General features: G+C 34.2%; 1 protein-coding gene across 1 annotated transcript; it reads left to right on the top strand.

Moving 5' to 3' along the window:
* Positions 1–559: 559 nt before the first annotated feature.
* Positions 560–21,091, top strand: LOC126969532 (WD repeat-containing protein 3). The gene is made up of 16 exons (XM_050815012.1): positions 560–850; positions 2,265–2,474; positions 3,493–3,690; positions 5,345–5,518; positions 6,759–6,955; positions 8,919–9,136; positions 9,808–9,928; positions 10,482–10,683; positions 11,296–11,385; positions 12,824–12,961; positions 13,476–13,745; positions 15,028–15,192; positions 16,460–16,525; positions 18,775–18,935; positions 19,180–19,402; positions 20,888–21,091. Exons 1-16 carry the CDS (start codon positions 680–682, stop codon positions 21,050–21,052), a joined length of 2,769 nt encoding a protein of 922 aa, XP_050670969.1. The 5' UTR covers positions 560–679; the 3' UTR covers positions 21,053–21,091.
* The last annotated feature ends 406 nt before the right edge of the window (positions 21,092–21,497 follow it).

The following is a 21,497-nucleotide window of genomic DNA, read 5'->3' as shown; positions in this document are numbered from 1 at the left end:
TAAAGGGCATACTGCCAAAGCTAAAAACCATTTGAGTAGATCATGAAATATAAAATAAAAATATAATTAATGAAAAATCGAAATTCCGGTTCGTTGAAATCAAGCTTTTCAGAAACTGTTTATTTTGTAACCATTAAATATAATATATATATATATATATATATATATATATATATATATATATATATATATATATATATATATATTATATAAAATATTTACAAGTTTCAAATACATTTGTAAATATTTAATATAAACATATTATATATGTAAATATTTGTATGTAATATATTTATTATATTATGTTTTATTAATCAAAATAAGTTTATTATTAAACTACCTAGGAAAATGTTGATAATCTCTGAATTGTCTTGTTGTCAATGACATTTTTGATCTCGAATTACTTGGAAGACTTGGCTTCGGCCTTTCAAAAAAAAATATATAATCGGACTTGACATAATACTGCGAAGTAATTATAAACGAAAAAAAGCGATAAAAACGCCGAAGACATGGCTGTATGGGCTCGAACCCTTTGCCTGCCCTTATATTGGACGAAGAAAGTAAAAAAAATTGCGGTTTGGAAATCAAAACAAAACAACGTGGTTATATATTTTAATATAAATAAATGGTTTAGCGTAGATTCACAATTTTACCAAAGTAAAATATTTAATGAAGTACAATGGGTTTGACCAAACAATACTTACGGTATGCGCCAAGTGGGACGTTTAATATAATTGCTAGTCCTGATTGCAACAGCACTCATGTAGCCTTAAATGGAATTAGTGGAAGATATGTTGCTGTAGGTGCATGTGAACATGTTGTGATATGGGACATGCGATTAGGAGAGAAGGTAATTATTATATACACAAAATAGGATTTACCTAAACACCGTAAATTATCCTGCAGAATCATTAGTACATAAAGTCTAAAGAATTATACCAGTTTTAAATACAGGGCCGGATCTATATGAATCCTCATTCGGCTGTGCTCGTAGATACAAAGGGTTCCCAGCATTCATTGAAGTTGGACAATATTAAAAATAAACAATACTATACAAAACCTATTCATCTCTGTAGCAATTAATGTGAGATACATTAACTGTAAGCCATAGTAGATAATTACAATAATTTTATAAGTAAATTAGTATAAAAGAGAAGATCTTTCTTATACTCAGAATACATTATCAAAAACAGTATTTGTAATAATGGCAATTAGTTCATAAGTTATGCAGACCCCTAAATACTTATAGCCCAGGGCCTAGTAAAGTATAGATCTGCCCCTGTTTAGTTAATTTTTTTACCCATAAGGGAAGAGTGTCAGTAGTGGAAACGCTGGCCTTTCATACTGGAGACACCAGCTGTTATATCACCAACTACATACCAAAGTGTTGTCGGTTTACCAAATTTGTATGTCTTTTATTAGACTCTAAAGTGAAGGAATTAATAGTGAGAAAACCTTACATCTGTGAATAAATTTAAGGCTTGCATAAATTCACCAACTTGAAGTAGACTTAGCAAAACCTCACAGTAGATTTTAAGTGCTGAAAATAGCTTGTAAATACTATTATATATATCAGTATCAGAATACTCAGTGTCGATATATCAAGTGATATTCAGTTTCATGGTCACTTGAAAAAGAAGGCCAAATTGGCCTCTTAAAAACTTGGTGTAATCAGTAGGGCGAGACAATATTTTACTCCAAGCGACCACCTACAACTATTATAAAATAACTAGTTGACCCGGCAAACATTGTTTTGCCATATAAAGTATAATTCACACAATAGTTTTATAAGTAATAAAATATTGCCTATATATATATTGTACATCATTTTGTTCTATTGTCAATAGTTTTTGCAGCGCACACAAAAATAGGTTTTCGATTTTACATCTTGTGTTCCAAAATAGCAATTTTATCACAGATCCCTAATTTTGAAAAAAAACATAGCCTATAGCCTTCCTCGATAAATGGACTACCCAACACTGAAAGAATCATTCAAATCGGACCAGTAGTACCAGAGATTAGCGCGTTCAAACAAACAAACAAACACTGCAGCTTTATAATATTAGTATAGATTATCTTCTATTATAAAAAAAACTTTCTTTTGACATACAACCAAACTATCAAATAAACTTTGTTTTAGTGAATTTCTGTGATGATATAGTTTATGAATACTCAAAGAAATCAAGTACACTTTCCTCAAACTTCCTCTGGGGTTGTAAGATCTCCATCAGGACTCAAATTCATTAACTTATTTTGAATTTCAGGCACAAGTTATTCCAGGCGAAAAAACAATAGTATCCCAAATAGCAGCCAGTCCAACAGGAAATCATATGGCTGTAGGGTATGTCGATGGTAACATAAATGTGTTTGAGCTGAGTAACAATGAAATAGTATGTGTGTTTGCTGGCCACAAATCAGCAGTTACTTGCCTGCAGTATGATGAGCAAGGACACAGAATAGTATCTGGGTCAAAGGTAATCCCACAATGTTCACCTAAATATTACTTATTGCTTGCTTATTATTGCTGAATAAAAGATGATAGAGTTGTGCATAAAAGTGCACAGTAGAAGATTAACAAAAACATAGGCTGCACATTTCATTTCAACAAGAAATAGCTGTGACGAGCCAAGCAAGATGTTCATCAGATGGTAAGTGATGTGCCCAGACCACTACATTGACATGTACAAATTTGTTGACATCACAGTAGTGCTCGTCATTTTGTGACGTTACATGCCCAGAAACACAAAGAATGCTTACACACTACCACTGGGGTTTACCATATAGCTGGCATAATGGTGGTAAAATATATTTTGTTAAATTTGTATTTCGTCAAAATTGATAAGTTTATATTTCCAGCTGTAATTTAATTTTGTGTGGCAGAAATTCAATTTTTGAATTATATCATAATACAGACCATAGATAAGAGACAAGCCCTAGTACTTTAAAATGTTACATAGCAACAAAGTTTATATTCTGTAAGGCCTTATGTATGAATTGTAGGGCCTTAAAGTGATGTGTTAAACATTAATGTATCTTGTTGAAAAATTACTTGGATCTCGGTTTAACAAAGTAACATTAACATATTTTTTTTGAAAGAAATCATAATATCATATTATAGCGTTTCCACTATAGTAAAAATAATACAAAGAATTCAATTGCAGTATTTTTATTATGACCTGTTTAGAAAAATAGTCACAATTTCTCGTCCAACTCTGAAAGGGTGGCGATATAACAGCACAAATCTATCACTAATCACGTTTTTTGTTTACAATAACCAAGATTGTTTATCTAGCAACCCCTAACATGAACCACATAATGTTACCTACCTCAGCTAATGTAAACACAAGTGGGTATAGCGTCTCGTGTGGCCGCGCCGGGTTTGTCGCCAAAACAGCTGTATAGGTGCGCTGGACGTGTGAGCATAGCAGAGGCATTAACCTTTTTGTTGTTTGAGCAATTCTTGGTATAATTCATTAGCATTTTTCATTTTAGGACACGGAAGTGATATTATGGGATGTTGTATCAGAAACAGGTGTAGCAAGGTTTAGTGGACATAAAGGGGCTATAACAAGTGTTCTCTTCATTAATGGAAGGAACTGTGTTGTAAGCTCTTCGAAAGACACCTTTGTTAAGTTCTGGGATGTGGAAACCAAACATTGTTTTAAGACTCTTGGTGGACATCAAATGGAGGTGAGGTTTTAGATTAAGTGCTAATGTATCGGATGTACCTTGCATCCATTCCTAAACAAATAGATATAACTTCTAGGTATGAGAATCTAACAAAACAAAGTACTTTATTTCTTGGTATAAAATTCTATGTAATGTGGTATTATTTAAAAAAAGACTGCTGAGTTTCTTGCATAAAATCTTCTCAGGTGATGCATATCTTTTGTGCATACTGCATATATTTTTATGTCAGAATCCTCCACTAACTACTGCTGAGATGTGTACAGGACTTATAAACCAGCAGCGAATAAGTAGTGATTTAGTATTAATTGGAACGACGAAAGTAACACAACCATACCAATCAAAATTGTAAAATTTATCGGTAGGTAAATCTTTTTTCACTAAACTGCTGTTTTTTAAATAAATTATATTATGATGTCCATTTTTCACCGCGAAATTAATTAAAGAATTACCATTGACGTACAATAAACAACTACATTCTCAATCACGCTCAAGATTGTCTGAAGCAAAACTCTGCCTACACGTCTATTAGGCAGAGTTTTCTTTCAGTTGTGTATCGACCGCGGTTTGAATAGAACGCATCGCAATGACAGTGTTCAGTGAAAAATTGTTCAAATAACAGCATATGCAAACTTAAAAATATCGAGTGTCGTATTTCAAGTAAATGCGCCTTCAAATTAACAAAATTGTATAACTAAATTGACGTTTTTAATCATTTTGCTATATAATTACATTCAATTGCTGTAACGAAATGTTCCGGCCTCGTGTGGGCCTAATGAGCATTTAGATAAGACTTTGAACATTACTGCCAGGAAATAAGGTGTTAATTTGAATGAATGTTATATCTGTATAAATTTTGTATACGTATATATTAGGGGTTAAAGTATGAAATTTCCGATTTGTACTGAAAAATTGAAATTATCTATAGTATTTATTTGATCAAAATAATTACCATTATTATCTATACATTGCTACCATCTAATAGAAATCATTTATGCCTTTGCGATAGAACTGTGGTGATTTAGATTCGACAAAATGTGTGAAAGCATTTTGTACTGCCTCTTGAGAAGAAAACTTTTTATCACGAAGAAAATCGTACAAATCACGAAAAAAATTGTAGTCCGTCGCAGCAAGGTCTGGAGAATACGTTATATGAATTCCTTGCCATTTCTTCTAATTAAAACTCAACCCTTTACTAAGTTATGGTAAATGTAAAAAGAAAAGACAAGTATAACATTCATAAGTGTAATTTCCATAACCTACATGAATAAAGTGATTTTGATATAACATTTGTTCTGACTTTCAATATGTGATAGAAATATTGATTAAAACAACAACATTGATAAACAATTTGTTATTTTCTAAAGTGATAACCCTCAATTCTCGGATTAATTACACAAATTAAATTTTAAAACTAAATTTATGAACGATGCGGGACTCGAGACCGCCATCGCTACCTCTCGCGTTCTGTGCTAGCGCTCTTCCACTGAGCCAACCGTTCGAGTGACGTATCGTTGATAAATCTTCTACGTCTTGTTCAACTCTCAGGTTGTGGCAATTTGTGTAACATTGATTAAATATTTGAATATTGATTGTTACCGAAATAAAACTGTCTTTCAACAAATTAAATTAAAAAGAGATTTTTGTTATAAAATAGGTGTGGTCAGCTGTTCTTCTAAAAGAGGAAAGATACTTGGTAACAGGCACTATGGATCAGGAGCTGAGAGTTTGGAAACTGGTTTGGACGGACAAAGTGAAGGAGGAAGACAAAATAGCACAACAATTGGAAATTGTTAAACTGGAAGATTCAGAGGGTACAGAAGATAGTTCGGTAATATACTACTATGATATTCAAGAAGGTTTTTTTTAATGAACATAAAAGACAAGACTAGCAGGACGTTCAACTGATGGTAATTGATAAGCCCTGCCCATTACAATGCTGTGCCGCTGAGGATTCTTGACACCCAATATTTTCTGAGCAGCTCTACAATAATTGCTCTCGCCATCTTGAGACATAGGATGTTAAGTCTCAGTTCCCCAGTAATTTCACTAGCTACAGCGCCCTTCACACAGAAACACAGTAATGCTTACACATTACTGCTTCACGGCAGAAGTAGGCGCCGTTGTGGTACCCATAATCTAGCCTCCCACTGGTTATTCAAGTTTGTAACATAAATAGTTATTTATGCAACTGTTGAGTAATAAGGGGCATTAAAACACGAATGTGGGTTTATCGAGGCGAAGCCGAGTGTGGTAATAGTATCACATGAGTGTTTTAATACCTAATTATCAACAGTTGCATACAAGACTTTGTCTACACCCAGAATTTGAATCCTCTAAAAGATTCTGAAACAGTCAGCTTATTGCCAACATTAAAACAGCCAGTCCTAGTAGTAACCTAATATCATCCATTACTGATTATATACAAATAAACTAAGTATAAATGAATGAATTATTTATTTTACTACTAAATTACATTTTATATAGTGCAAATATTAAAATTCACTTGAATATTGAATATTATGCTCTTTTACAGCGTTTAAAATATCTGGCGGTGTGTTGTCAAAACTTGAATCGCTCATTTTTTGTAAACAAAACAATAAAAATATCGAAGAAAAATGGCAGGGATCCGAATAACCCACTTTTTTGACGGCATGCGATTTTCTGGTAGTGTGGAACAGGTGTAAACAAAAATATTCTTTTTTTGAAATTCATACGGATACCACGCATCGAGCAATACGAATGTGGCTGTCTGTTGAAACTCTTTGCACATGAAGGGATCGAAAAAAAACAAAGGAGTGTTGTTATGAAATTCAGTACAACATTACAACACTCGTTTGGATGATGTAATGGTTATTAAGACATTGGGTGTTTTAATGTTGGCAATAAGCTAACTGTTTTAGAATCTTTAATAGAGGATTTAAAGCATGGGTGTAGAGATAAACTGTTTTTACAGAAACTGCTCTGAGACTGTGAAACACTAGTGCTTAGTAAATTAAATTACGGTGATGTTATGTATGGGCCTCGACTTCTATAAATTTTTATTATTCTTATTCTTATATTTCTTACAGCTTTTGCAATGTCATCAAGTTGGCACACTGGTCAGAGGAGGCAAGGGCCGTGTTGTGAGCCTAGTGACTGACCTAGGACAGTCATGTCTGGCATGCTTCGGTACCGATTCATTGTTGGAACTGTTCTCGTTTTGTTCTGACGATGAAGCAAAGACTCGTATGACAAAACGAATAAAAAAACAAAGAAAAAAGTTAGCGTAAGTATATTATTGTAATGTTCGTTTGAAATAGGTATACGGCTTGGCGCTAAAAAAACATACAGACGAATTGTGAACCTCCTTTTTTGAAGTCGGTTAAAAAGGCGACATTAAATGAACACAGGGATAAAATATAGTGTAACCTTAATGAAAAATACATAATTCACCTTATTACCTGATCAACATTCCATAATATGGTTTCGGAACATTCTGTAAGTAATCAAGGAGCCGCGCGTAGTTCTGGCCGCTATTCCAAGAAATCGACAAAATAGCGCATAATGGAACCCATTTCTTAACGGTTTATATAAAGCTTTTATTTATACAAAAATACTTATATGTCTACAGAATATGAGAAGAAAATTCATTTTTTATTTACATTTCAATTTTTAATAGACATTGCAAAAAAAATCATCGAAGTACCCTAACTTTTACGGCCTTACAAGTAAAAATTGGCATAAAATTATAACTAAGCATAAACCATGAATATGTAAAATGTTTACAAATAGACATTTTGCTTACGAATGGTTTGTTCGGACGTATAACGTTTCCCGCGTTTATTTACAAGGCAACTTGTCATTCGGAAAGCTTGAGAATTATCATTGTATTGACAGTGTTGTCAACGATATTGCAAACATTTTGCATGTTTATCATTAGTTATAACTTTATACCAAGTTTATTTGTAAGGCCGTTACAATTGGAGCCATGTTAATCATTCAATCTAGATAAAAATTGTTTGAAATATTATTAACTGTTTACCAATACTATTTAACATGACATAGTTTTGTTATTTTTGTAAAGAAAATAGTGTTGTGTTTGTAATAAATTAAAAATGCTTCATATTCTGAATTAAAACTATGGCGATCTTGTACAGGAGAGGTAACCTAGCTCCGCTCGATTCCTCAAGGCCATTGGTTCGGTCCACCGCCTTAAGTAGTTTTCTACCTGCGTGTTTATTTAATTGTTGCGCTATTCTGTATATTCATTTTTTCAAAGATACGGTTAAGAGGTTTGTCCTTACCATAACCCCACGTGACTCGAAATGTTGGAAGCTAAAAAAGACGTTATAAAATCCTACGTAATTTATATATTTCTATATGTTGTATATTATTTTATTTTATTTATTTTAGTAGTTTTTATTTATTTATATTTAAAAAGTCTATCATCAAATATAATTGGAATCCTTTTATTAGATCAAGTCTAATATGTTTGTTTTTTATTAATTAGGCAGCACAACTAGCTGTTGGCTTTCTTAAAAATATATAAAAAAAATGCAATCTAAAAATTGCGCATTTTTCCTCTCTATAATAAATATGAATTTTTATTATTACTATGCAATATATTTATAGGATGTTGATCTATCAACTACAAGATCGTTCATTTGATGTTGTCTGGTTGTAAAAATATTGAAAATAATAAGTTCACAACAAAATCGCAGAAGAAGAAAGGAGTTTCAATTGTTTTTCAGTAAATTTACTAAGCCAAAATTTCAAATAGGACCTGCCTTTCTTACATAATGTGCGTTTTTTTTAGTTATATATACGTTATAATTATTATAGATTTTTTAATTGTATCTTATATTTTAGTAATTGTAAAGCAGTCAGGGAAAATAAAACAGAATTCCAACACAAACCACTGTATTATGTACAGATTTTACAATTATAACTTTTAACTGTCAAATATACGGTCTCGGAATCATTTAACAGCACTTTAACACGGCAGAATAATCAATTTAATCCCGAGCAAGGCATTATTTACCCTTCGCCACCCCTCTCCTCTCCTCACCGCACCCCACCTCACCCCCTTTCCTTTCCCCTCCACGACTCGCCTCACACTTCACACCGCTACACTAGCGCCACCTCTCTGAAACCCGCTGCTCTTGACTCGTTACAGTTTTGTTGAATCTATTCTGCCATATTATTTGTATTGATCCATATTGAATATACATATATTTATTCTTCTTTAGGAAACAAACAGAGAACTCAGAAGAGCCAACTGTTTCAGAAATACCTGAAGTCCTTACTTTGTCTGATGAAGTAAGACGGCTGAGCTCTGTTAAGTTATCAGCCAAAATAAAATCTGCTACATTGCTCCTCGGTGTGACCGGGGAGCTGAGATTAGGAGTTACTCTATCTACTAACACGGTTGAACTGCATAGCTTGGATATAACTGAAGGAAACGAAGGTTTATTTCTCTTTTTATTTATTTACTACTGTTAAAAGTCATTTTATTATCAATAACATCTCAAATCTTTTGTCTTGGTGTGTTTTTCCTGAATTCACTTGAAATTAACAGTATTTTTTATTTTGAAGCAAAAATTAATATTAACAGATTTTAGTGCCTCATATTACATTTTGACAAGTCATATCTTATAAGATATGACTCTTTTAAAGATATATCTTTAAAAGAGCAATTCTTGTATATATATATTATAAATACATATCTGATTCTCGGTTTATCGTAGTTTTATCCGTGTTTTAATGAGAAACACCTACAATAACATTAGAATACAAAGGTAAATTTCGTCACTTTAAACAAGACTATAATTTCTCAGGTACATTGGGTGATCTGGAAAGTTTTTTTTTTGTTCAAGTTTTGTACCTTGTAAAAATCCGAGCACAGCTCGGTCGTCCGGATATTATAAATATAAGTGTAATAATGATATCCTGTTTGTCAAAAATCACATCAATAAAGTAATGGCTTCATCATTTCAAATAATTATAAAGATTTTATTAAGTTTTGTAGTTCATAAATAATTGGTTCTATTATTTCTCTATATAATCTAGGATTGAGTTAATCACATTAAGAAGGACTTTATCTATTTTAATTTCAAAGTGTTATGTATTATTTTTCAGTGAAATGTCTCAAGCAAATAACTCATCCGGGACATCAGAGGGAACCAAGATGTGTAGCGATGAGTTCAGATAACCTGGCTGTTCTGTCAGCTTCAGTTGACTCCATCAAATTGTGGAATAGGTACTTATAAAACTATTTCCTTCAACACATTAGTAAGGAAACATTTTTTTTTATATTGTATTAAAAATAATCATGATATTTATGAAATAGTTTAAAATTCAAATATACCTATGTTTTGTCGGTTAAAAGGGTAATTATATTGATATGAAAGAAGGATCCTCAATACACCGTACGGTAAATAAACCCGGCCAAATCACAATTGAAGAGGAGTGGAATGCAATTCCATAACATTTCATCTAGAGGCTTACGAAGACGATGCAGGCTTTAATTTTCTTTTCATTTTATGATTACTAACGATGAACATAACTGTTAATGGCTATTCTCTGTATAATGAATTTCCATTCATTTCAATCATCATGAAACACATTTTCTTTAGTTGTAAAGTAATATATAGTTGTACTATTAATGGGGAATCGAATCAGAGTTTCAATATAGGGGGTGTTTCGGTTTTTTTATATCTCCTATTTCAGTAGAACAAAAAGTTGTTATGTAGTTTTAGCTATTCTATATCCCATTAAAATTATTAATATTAATTATTGTAACGCGGTAACAGAAGCAGCCAATCATGTCTCCGCACGGTGGCGGTGCCATGTGGTCGACCAATCAGCGCGTGTTTCGCGCCGGGTGACCGGCACGCATTGGTCGGATGCGCAGACGGCAGCTTGCTATTGGTGGACGTGGCCGCTGCGACAATACTCGAGCAGGTTCCCGCGCACTCCACCAATTGCGCCGCAATTGGTCTCACACCTGATATGGTAAATTTGTAATCGAGCACCACTTAAAGTTACGTAGAAAAAAGAAAGCCTTATTTACGAGTATATAATATATTCTAAATAAAAAATCTTTAAAATAACTATAATAAATATTCAGAATTTATAACTATTTAATCCTAATCCATGGGTAACATCAAGAAATTTATAAAAAAAGACTATCTCTAGTTTATTTCTATTTTATTTACTTGCAGAGTTTTTTATCTATAATATTTTGCACTCTTATCGACTTGAGTTTTTAACGTATTATACTTTAATATGAGTCATTTTTATAATACTTTTGTATGTATCACAACTTATATAGTATCTTTAAAGTTTCAAATAAGAACTTGTGTTAATTATTGAGGTCGATTTTTAGACCTCGTCGACCCTCAAAAGCAATTTTCATTTATATTGTCTCCTGCTTGGAATCCTTGCAACTCTTGCACCTACGAACCTGCATATTGCAAGAGAGATATATTACAATATTTGAGTGTGTTAGGTGCTTTTGCGTTTAACAGCAATAGAATCACACAGAAATGGATGCTGTAGATGCCTGCTAATAAGATTCTTTTTCATTAATTTCATGGTTAATCTTTAATTTTTCAATATTTTCAGAGAGGCTGCTACTCCGGGGGCGGTGATAAAACAGTGAAACTATGGCAGTTCGAGTTGATTGATGATCCTACAGGAGAGTCTAAGGCAAAGGTTATTATAAACTGCTTGTAAATTTGTTGAAACTTAGTTCTCTTATTAAAGTTATACTTTTGATGTGTTAGGAAGTAACCAGGGTGAATATTTACCCTGACGTTAGTTGATAGACCATTTGTATCATACTTCAGCTACTATAAGGCTCTTGTTACTCATAACATCTCTACTAAACCACAATCAATGGACGAGAATTAAATAAAATGAATGAGTCGAAAAAAAAATTTTCTCATTGGATAAAAATAATTTAATGATAAACAATTTTTTTAAGTGATTATCCAATCTTCTGCGATTAATTATTGAAATTAAATTTGTAACCAAAATTTATGAACGGTGCGGTACTCGAACACGTGACGTTTCGCAATTCGAAAAATCATTTTTTTATTTTTATCTTTTCCAAAATCATTTTTTTTTTTCACGAATTTTGGTGAAAATTTACCGTTTTATGTCCCAAATACACTCTAATTTATTAGAATTTAAATAATTATTTTTTCACTTTATTTTGACTCAAATATCGAAAAAGAACCCTTATTTTCCATCGAAAATTGACCCGTCAAAATAAATTTAAATTAACATTTTTAATATTTTCCAAAAATGTTTTCTGTTCGTCAAAATCTCTACTTTCCGATAGTGTAAAAAAATATTAATAAAATATAATCGAGAAAAACCGTTATTTACCTTAAAACACCCCTCCTTTTCCACTTCGCGACCTCAGGCCGCCCGTAAATTATTTTTCCTTTCATTTTTGTTATATTCTCTTCCTTTTCCAACTATTAATTTTTTTCAATTTTATCATTTGACGACCCATATAGCTGAATGGTTAGTGACCCTGACTACTAAGCTAAAGGTCCCGGGTTCGAATCCCGGTAGGTGCAATCATTTATATGATGAATATAGATGTTTGTTTCCGAATCATGGATGTTTATATGTATTTATGTATGTTTAAGTAAGTATATTGTATTAAATATATCGTTATCTTGTACCCATAGTACAGGCTATGCCTAGTTTGGGGCGAGATAATTTGTGTAAAAATGTATCAATATTATATATTATATTATTTTCAAAGGCACTGGTCTAGAGCGCTTGAGTTGGTACATATAAAAAGATTGACGACGCGGACCGCGCGGTGCAGCTAATTTAACTCGGACGGTGACCAGTCTCATCGGTGTACGGCGTGACACTCAATAGTTTTGTCTCCCCAAGATTGCTTAGCGGCCGTGTAAATCGTGTGTATGTGTGCGTGCGTCGACTCGGCCGCTCTAGTCTAGTGTGACTAGAACATAAGATTGGGAAACATTTATTTGTAAGCATTAAAATGAGTATATATTGATCGTAATTAGTTAGTAGATAATTATTGTTAAGTATATTAATAGACTTTCTATGTATTTTTTTTAAATAAACCTTGGCTCAACAACTTAATTCTCGCTTGCCGTTGCAGGTTCTATCGTTGCTTCACACGCGGACCCTGGAGCTGGAGGAGAGTGTAACGGCGGTCAGGATATCACCCAACAACAAGTTCATCGCTGTAGCTCTTCTGGATTCAACTGTCAAAATATTCTTCCTTGACACATTTAAGGTAATTAGATCACACCATTTCAGCCGGAAGACGTCCACTGCTGGACAAAGGCCTCCCCCAAAGATCGCCAACGAAAGACCGATTCCTTATAATATATATTTTATCCTTCGCTTATATATATTATATCTGTAAACGAGCTAGTGTCCGGACGCGGATTCGGTTTTAAATATATATTTATATAATCTGAATCTCGGAAACGACTCCAACGATTTTAATGAAATTTAGTATACAGGTGATTTCGGGGGCGAGAAATCGATTTTTTAGATCGAGGTTTCAATTAAAATAAATGTAGTTTTATTCGTGTTTTAATGAGAAACAGCTACAATAATATTAGAATACAAAGGTAAATTTCGCCACTATATCCAAGACTATAATAGCTCAGATGGGACATTGGGTGATCCGGAAAGCAGAAGACGGTGTGAATCTATATGTCCTATTAGTTTTTTTTTGTTCAAGTTCTGTACTGTATAAATAAGCGTAAAAATCCTTGTTTTTTTTTAAATAATAATTACAGTTCTACCTGTCCCTCTACGGTCACAAGTTGCCCGTACTATCTCTGGACATCAGCTATGACTCCGCTCTGATCGCCACCGGGTCTTCGGACAGGAATGTCAAGATCTGGGGCATGGACTTCGGGGACTGTCACAAGTCGATCTTCGCGCACAACGACTCGGTGACCGCACTTGCGTTCGTTCCCAGCACGCATTACTTCTTCACGGCCTCGAAGGATGGGAAAGTGAAACAGTGGGACGCGGATTCATATGACAATATCATCACGCTGCATGTGAGTTTTTTTTTAATATGTTACCACAGACTGGTAATGGAGTGCAAAACGCAGCTACGGCGCTCTTAAAGTCAAAGTTTTTTTTTGCATAAACTAGTATAGTGTTAGTTAGAGTGTAGACTAGACTAAACTAGATTAATGTTTCATAAATATTATAAAGTACATGTTTGCCACATTTATGACGTGCAAATTTTACAAAATACATTTCTAAATCATTAGTTACAATAATATCAATTTAACAAAAGATTAGTAGTAGTATTATATAGTATATAGTCAAGTTTTTAATTGAAAATATTCGTCTGATGAATATAAGCAGTTTTTAATAAAGTATATTTTCAATTTAGATGATAAATTCCTATTTGACGATACCTCTCTTTTTATCTTTGGGATGTGATTATAGATTTTTATGCACATACAAAATCTTCAGAACGAAACACAATAATGTTTACACATTACTGCTTCGTGGTAGAAGTAGGCACCGTTGTGGTACCCATAATCTTGCCCGCATCCTGTGCAAAGGAGCCTCCCACTAGTAAAATACAAAAAAATATATTTTTATATAGCCTGCGGGCCGTCACTCCACTCCTAATCTGTGGTATCATTAATAAATTAATTTTTGTTATAATAATAAACAGACAAACGTTTAGTAACAAATGCTTTTCAATTTCGTATCATATGGTTTTGTATATTTTCCGGGACCATGATGTAAAAGCAACATGCTCCCGGAAAATACATCGCCCAACAAGAGACTTAGTAACTCGACTTTATCTATGAAATATTCTTTAGATGTGTAAAACACATGTGCGTTGTGAAATTAGTTCGTTTTTTAACCGACTTCAAAAAGGAGGAGGTTCTCAATTCCATCGGATTTTGTTATATGTATGTACACCGATTACACTGAGATTTATGATTATGATCCTATTTTCGTGATTCTTCTTTAGATTGATGCAGAATGTTTGTCATTTGGTCCAGTAGTTTTCATTTAATGTACATTACTTAAGTTCATAAAATCATGCCATGTAAAAATGCCAAGCCAAATGTAATAGTAGGTACCTACACTCTCCACGTGTGACTTTGACCGGGATAGCTTCGTCTAGAACCAAACAACCCAAGTGGGCAAGCACCGACTTAAACCCTATCAATAGGAAACACATACAAATAATAGTATTTTATTAGTATTAAAGGTATAAGAGGTGTATTAAATTAAATATCTGTTAAGTTATTTTATACTTTTGAGTTTTTGAAGTCTGTTTTTAAAAACGTAGTTTTTTTATGTATCCAGGGTCATTCAGGCGAGTGCAGAGACTTGAGTGTGGGTTCCGGCGGCCTTCACGTGGTTTCGTGCGGCTCCGATTGTTCGCTCCGACTGTACTCTCGCACGGACGAACCGCTGGTGCTGGGAGACACGGATGAGGCCGACGAGGGTCTGGCCACTGGAGAACAACACGTCAGTTACCAGCAATATAATTTGTTATGTTTTTAAAGTGATAACCCTCACTTCTGGGAATAATTACACAAATAAAATTTATGAACGATGCGGGACTCGTACCCGCGATCTCTCGTGTTCCGTGCGAGCGCTCTATCGACTGAGCCTACCGTTCTAGTGATGTATCGTTGATAAATTGTGTATGCTTCTTTGTTAAACTCTCAGGTTGTGGCTTCATCTACAGGATCTACTTTACAGTTGATAACCTGCTCAACCCCAATATTTGCATATTAGGAAATTGACTTGATTGGCTCTTGCTAATCCAAACAATTTGTTATGTTTTTAAAGTGATAATCCTCACTTCTGGGATTAATTGCAGAAATAAAATTTGAAAACAAAATTTATGAACGATACGGGACTCGAATCCGCGACCTCCAACGTTCCGTGCAAGCGCTCTTCCAACTGAGCCAACCGTTCGAGTGATGTATCGTTGATAAATTTTGTATGCCTTGTTCAACTCTCAGGTTCGAGTCCCGCATAGTTTATAAATTTTGTTTCAAATTTTATTTCTGTTACCAACAATATTCTCATTACCTACCCAAAAACTTATTGCAAAAGTCCATATATTTATTCATATCACAAAATCCAAGCGGGTTTTGTGATATGAATATTATACACAATAATGTGAAAAGTAAATTAATATTCATTTTAACATAATATGGTAAAATCGTAGAAATATCTGTCTGTGTGTTAAACACTTCTCATACTTTTTGTTATGTAACCGAGCTCAAAATGCAATTTTTAGAAGTTTACCTTTTTGTCTGTGCACGTTAATCTCAGAAACGGTTAGGCCGGGTTGAATATAGTAGTCACTGATAACATTCATTCCAATCGTTCACAAAATATACGGTTAAATTAATGTTGTCAAAGTCAGGCGCCTACCAGTAATAGCATAAAAGCAATCGAATTAGTGCCTAAATATAATAATCTTTATATATATAAGAGATTTCCACCTGTGTATTGACTCATCACGATATCTCTGGAACCATAAGGGAAGTAGAGACTTGAAATTTGGTAGACATATTCGGTTAACGGATTTTACGGAAATTTTAAGTTTAATTTTCGCCTTACCCTCATAATAAAGCCACCTACATCCGCTCATGCTAAGAAACCATGGTAATTATCGCTATAAAAATGTCTACAAGATTTTGAAACTTTTTAAGATTTTGTCTACTAAATTTCATAACAACGAAAATAACAAAAAATGAACTAACAAAATTTTTTGCAGACGACTGTACCTGGTCTGCCGGGGTTGAATATGCCAACGAAGAAGACAATTGGAGCGGAGAAAGCGGTGAGTAACATTTCATTTTAAATTTCCTTATTGCAAGCGAATCTATTGTTATTGTAACCTTTTTTGATTGACACGCCGTAAACAGTCAGCCACGCTTGGAGAGATAGCATTGACACACTTTTACACAAATTATCTTGCCCCAAATTAAGCATATATAGCCTGTGTTATGGGTTACAAGACAACGATATATTTAAGACAATATACTTACCTAAACATACATAAATTCATATAAACATACATAAATACGTTTAAACATCCATGACTCGGAAACAAACATTCATATTCATCATATAAATGCTTGCACCTACCGGGATTCGAACCCGGGACCTCTAGCTTATAAGGTAGGATCGCTAACCACTTGGCTATACATTGAAAACTAGCTAACGCACACCCTAAAAATTTGCGATAATTATCACGCATTATTGGGCTGAGAGGTCGGCTATACGTTATGTAAGCGTATGACCGTGTGAGCACTGAACATTGTAACTGTTTACGATGGTTTTATTACGCCTACCAAACTATATACAGTCCACTTTAATATCGAAGTTTAATAAAAAGTATTAAAACATTGTTTCTTTTTTGATACCTGCATTTAACTGGTATTTTTGTTTCATTAATTTGTTTGTAGTTCGGGTTTCCTTCTTAATAAATATTATAACTTATAATGCCTACTACTCGGCTAAGTCGAGTTATTAAGTCTTTTGTGGGGCGACGTATATGCTTTTACAACGAGATCCCAGAAAATGTTCAATCAAAAGTTATTGAAAAGAATAATTGTTAAAAAACGTTTGTGTGGTTAATATAACATAAATGACTTTCTTAATGATACCAATGATTGGGAATGGAGCGACCGCCCTCAGGCTTAAATAATAAATTCAATTGTAGAATATAACTTTGTAAATATATTTTTTTGATGAAAAAAAAAGCCCGCTGAGTTTGTTGCGACTATTCTTCTGGCCCAGGTCTGAGGCATTCGTTTTGGAATGGGTGATAGTTTTTTACTTTGAATAAGTGATGTCTCATCCTATTTTGAATAAAAATATTTGAATTTGTGCGGGCATTGCCCTCGTTTGCCCTATGTTTAATTATATTTATTTGAATTGGAAAGCTGATTGCTAATTGCGCGGTAGTGGATCGGCACACATATTAAAAGAGAAAACAGAGATCCCACATCTTTGCAATGGCAAGTGTCTAGCTATCCAAGATTGATATTTCAATCTGTTGTGAGGAATTGGTTTGTTATTTGTATGAATGTTTCAGATAGTGTTTTCAATACTATATGGATTTCGAATTTAAGATTCACATATTAAATTGCGGATTCAGGTTCGATTGATATATACGTGGATTAAAAATAACAGAATACATGGTGGCCGAGAAGATGACGTCCAAAGCTAAAATTTGAAAGCCTCATGGTGATGAGTATCCGAATCACCCCTATGTATGTTCTACAATTTTGCGTAGTTTAGGAGATAATAATTTGTTTCCCCTTTTATCCGCTTTTCTCACCTAATTGTGGCTTAGGAATTTTTTCTAATTTTTTTTGAACACTTTTAGTTAATTTTATTGTTGATAATTATTAATTTAATTACACCAGACCTTCTAAGTTTTTGTATATTATTAATCTTTTTTATTATTTGTTTGATTCTTATCTGCGTATTTTATTTTATAATATACTGTAGTAGGCAAATACCTCGTTGTCCGTGACTTCACTTGTTAAGGCTCCCACTGAAAACTAGCGCTGCAGCTTCAGATGCTAAGTGACCTAGATTTGGTCACAAGTGACCCTATATCTACAATTTTTATTTTATTTATCAGTATTATGTAGATTGATTTAATTAGTTTTACGAAAATAAGGGACGAAACGAGCAGCACGTTCAGCTGATGATAATTGATGCGCCCTGCCCATTACAATGCAGTGTCGCTCAGGATTCTTGAAAAACTCAAAAATTCCGAGCTTCACTACAATTATTGAGCTCGCCACCTTGATGCGTCAGAAGTCTCATTTGCCCAGTAATTTCACTAGCTACGGCACCCTTTAGACCGAAATACAGTAATGTTTACACATTACTATGTACTTCTCGGCAGAAATAGGCGCCGTTGTGGTAGGTATAATACCCATAATCTAGCCGGTATCCTGTGCAAAGGAGCCTCCCACTGGTAATAATGTTTTATTGTGTTGTGTTCATTGTAGTGTAGTGATCAAATAAAAGTTTTCTTTCTTTCATGTATTCTGTATTATGTCTGTACAGGCGGACTCAATATTCGAGTGCCTGTGTGTGGGGGCGGAGTACCGGCAGCTCGCGAGCGAGGCCCGGGGCGCCGCCGTGCAACCTCCGCTGTTGATGGCGGCCTACAACTGTTGGACGCCCGAGGACTTCCTGCTGGAGACTGTGAAGAGAATACGATCGAGGTGACTTACCCACTCGACAAGGATGATGAATTCTTGAATAATTGTTTTATTGCTGATCCCTTCATGCGAAAGCGTAATGGTGGGTAGTTGTAAAAAGACTTAGATGGCCGTGCCCTAGATGAATAAAGTGATTTTGATTTGATTTAACGTTCTGCGATACGACTCGGAACATGTTGTACTGCGCTTATAACCCGACGCTCGTAGGTGAAGTGGCTGGCTTCTAGTTTTCTCTGTTTTATTGTAGCGACTTGGAGGAAGCGCTTTTGTTGGTGCCGTTCAACTCTGCGTGCGAAATTCTCAAGATGTTGCCCAACATTCTGGAGCGCTCCGACTGCACCGAGCTGGTCTGCCGGCTGGCGCTATTCCTGCTGCGGATCCACCACGCGCCGCTCATTGCCAACCACCAGCTTCTGAAGCACATCATCCAGATCCAGGCGAAGGCAGCGATCAAACTCACTGAGCTGAGGGTGAGGATTAACGCCAAGTTGATAGGATCTGCTGTCTCTTATTAAAATCTTCAATTAAATATGTATAATATATGTTTATTACGAGCGAACCATAACGAACGTGCAGATGCTAGCGCCCCATTAAATATGGTAACCGCAGTAACAGTAAGGTTTCAATGGAGGGACTTTTCTTTCGTGCAGTAACTGACATGTCAGTTTTTGTTCAACAATCTTATTCATATGAATAATTATAAAAATATATTTCGTCGTTTTGTCAATAGAAAAAGAACGAATACACAAACTTGTCATACGTTACCCTCACTCGCACATCGATAACACTGTAGCTGTGTGTGACATTGCTAGAATTTGTTAACACCAATTTGGATTTGCCCTCCAGATGACCGCGATACTAGGTGAGGCTTTATGGGAAGTGTTATCGAAGAACTGTGATACGAAAAATAGTTATTTTTTTTTTGATAAACCCGCAAACTTGATTGTAATGATTATAACCAAACGAGTAAACTGTACTCCAATGACAACTTCTTAAATAGGTTCATGTCAAAAATGTGTATGTGTCTTTTGACATTCAACAGACAATGGCTTAATTTAATTGTATTTTGTGCAAGATGCCAAGCCGTAAACTTCAAATTTAAAAAGAACACAGGTCTGTGTAATATCTTTGTACTTCGCTTTGTTGTTTGTTGGTTTCCTCACGATTACATTATTCGCTCCAGCACATTTGGCAATGAAAAAATCCTTGAAATATTTTAAATTATCTACAGATTCTGTTCAAATATTATTTATAAAATGGACACTTCAGGATATCGCATTAATTTTAAAAATGGTCACATTTTAAGGTTATAATTGGGCAGTCAATAAAACATTTATGATACAAATATAGGATATAAAACTATTACGATTACAATGATTTAAAATTATTTTTAGATATATTGATTATGTTTACAATATGAAAGTGTAAGTAAACGTACTTTTATATTAACCAACAAACAAGGCAATCAACTACTTAATACCTAGTACTAACCCCAAAAATCAAATCCGTGTCCGTTAGAATAGCCGAGTTTTAAGTAGGATTAAATAAAAACAGAATTACTGAAACACTGAGAACATGCAACACAACCGAAGGTCGAGAGCGTGTGACAGTGACAGCACAGACTAATAAGATTGACGGCGAGACTAAAATTAATATTTTTTATCGTAATATAAATAAACTAAAATATATAAAAATAAACTGTATAATATCGAATTGAATAATTGTAATTTTTCATACAATCAATTTCATTTAAAAATGTACCTACCTATGTAGGCATTAGCAACAAAATCGATTATTATGAATGTATGTGTCCATGGATCAAATATGTCGGCCATAATTATAATTGGTCGTCACTTAATTTTAATTCATCAGAACAAACCCTTCGATGCGAGAGTCGTCAACTCATTTGTCCTTTGTAAATGAAGCTCTTGAATTACATTATAATTTTTTTACAGGACATGGTAGGATTCAATGTACACGCGCTGAAATGGATGCATCGCGACGTGGAAGAGCGAGAGAGTCTGCAACTGTTCCGAACAGCCACGACGGATAGGAAGGAGCGAGACAGACGCAACCGTCGGAGACAGGCGGTCAAGCGACCCATACTTACCGTTAACTGAATATGTACATAAAATATAGTTATAAAGTTGATGTAAGATTCTTTTTTTCTTTTATTTTCCTTTCTTCGACTCTGTGGCAACAAAGTTTAGAGCATAATAATACCCTTACTTCAAATGGTCAACCACATATTCACCTCTACGTCATTTGTCAACTTCAAATGGACGTTATTCCAGAAAACCATTCCAAACCACAATCATGTCAAAATTGAGTTAAAATCACAAAACTGGTCACATGATTCATATACTGACCAAAAATGGCAGCTCTACTGTCACTCTTTAAATCACAATGACTAGTAGTCCAACCCCGTGTGGGTTGGACTACTAGTGGAAAAATCTAATATTTATTAAACTTTAAACACAAATTCCTTAAAATATGATGTGTGGCTTGGAACGTCTTTCAGGAACTCCGGAACCAAATAGAGGAAATTAAAATAAAACTCAAACC

The sequence above is a fragment of the Leptidea sinapis genome, chromosome 18 (assembly GCF_905404315.1).
Source record: "Leptidea sinapis chromosome 18, ilLepSina1.1, whole genome shotgun sequence".
In the NCBI taxonomy this organism is placed as follows: Eukaryota; Metazoa; Arthropoda; class Insecta; order Lepidoptera; family Pieridae; genus Leptidea; species Leptidea sinapis.
Note: the sequence above shows the minus strand (reverse complement) of the source record. Positions and strands in the feature narration are given on the sequence as shown.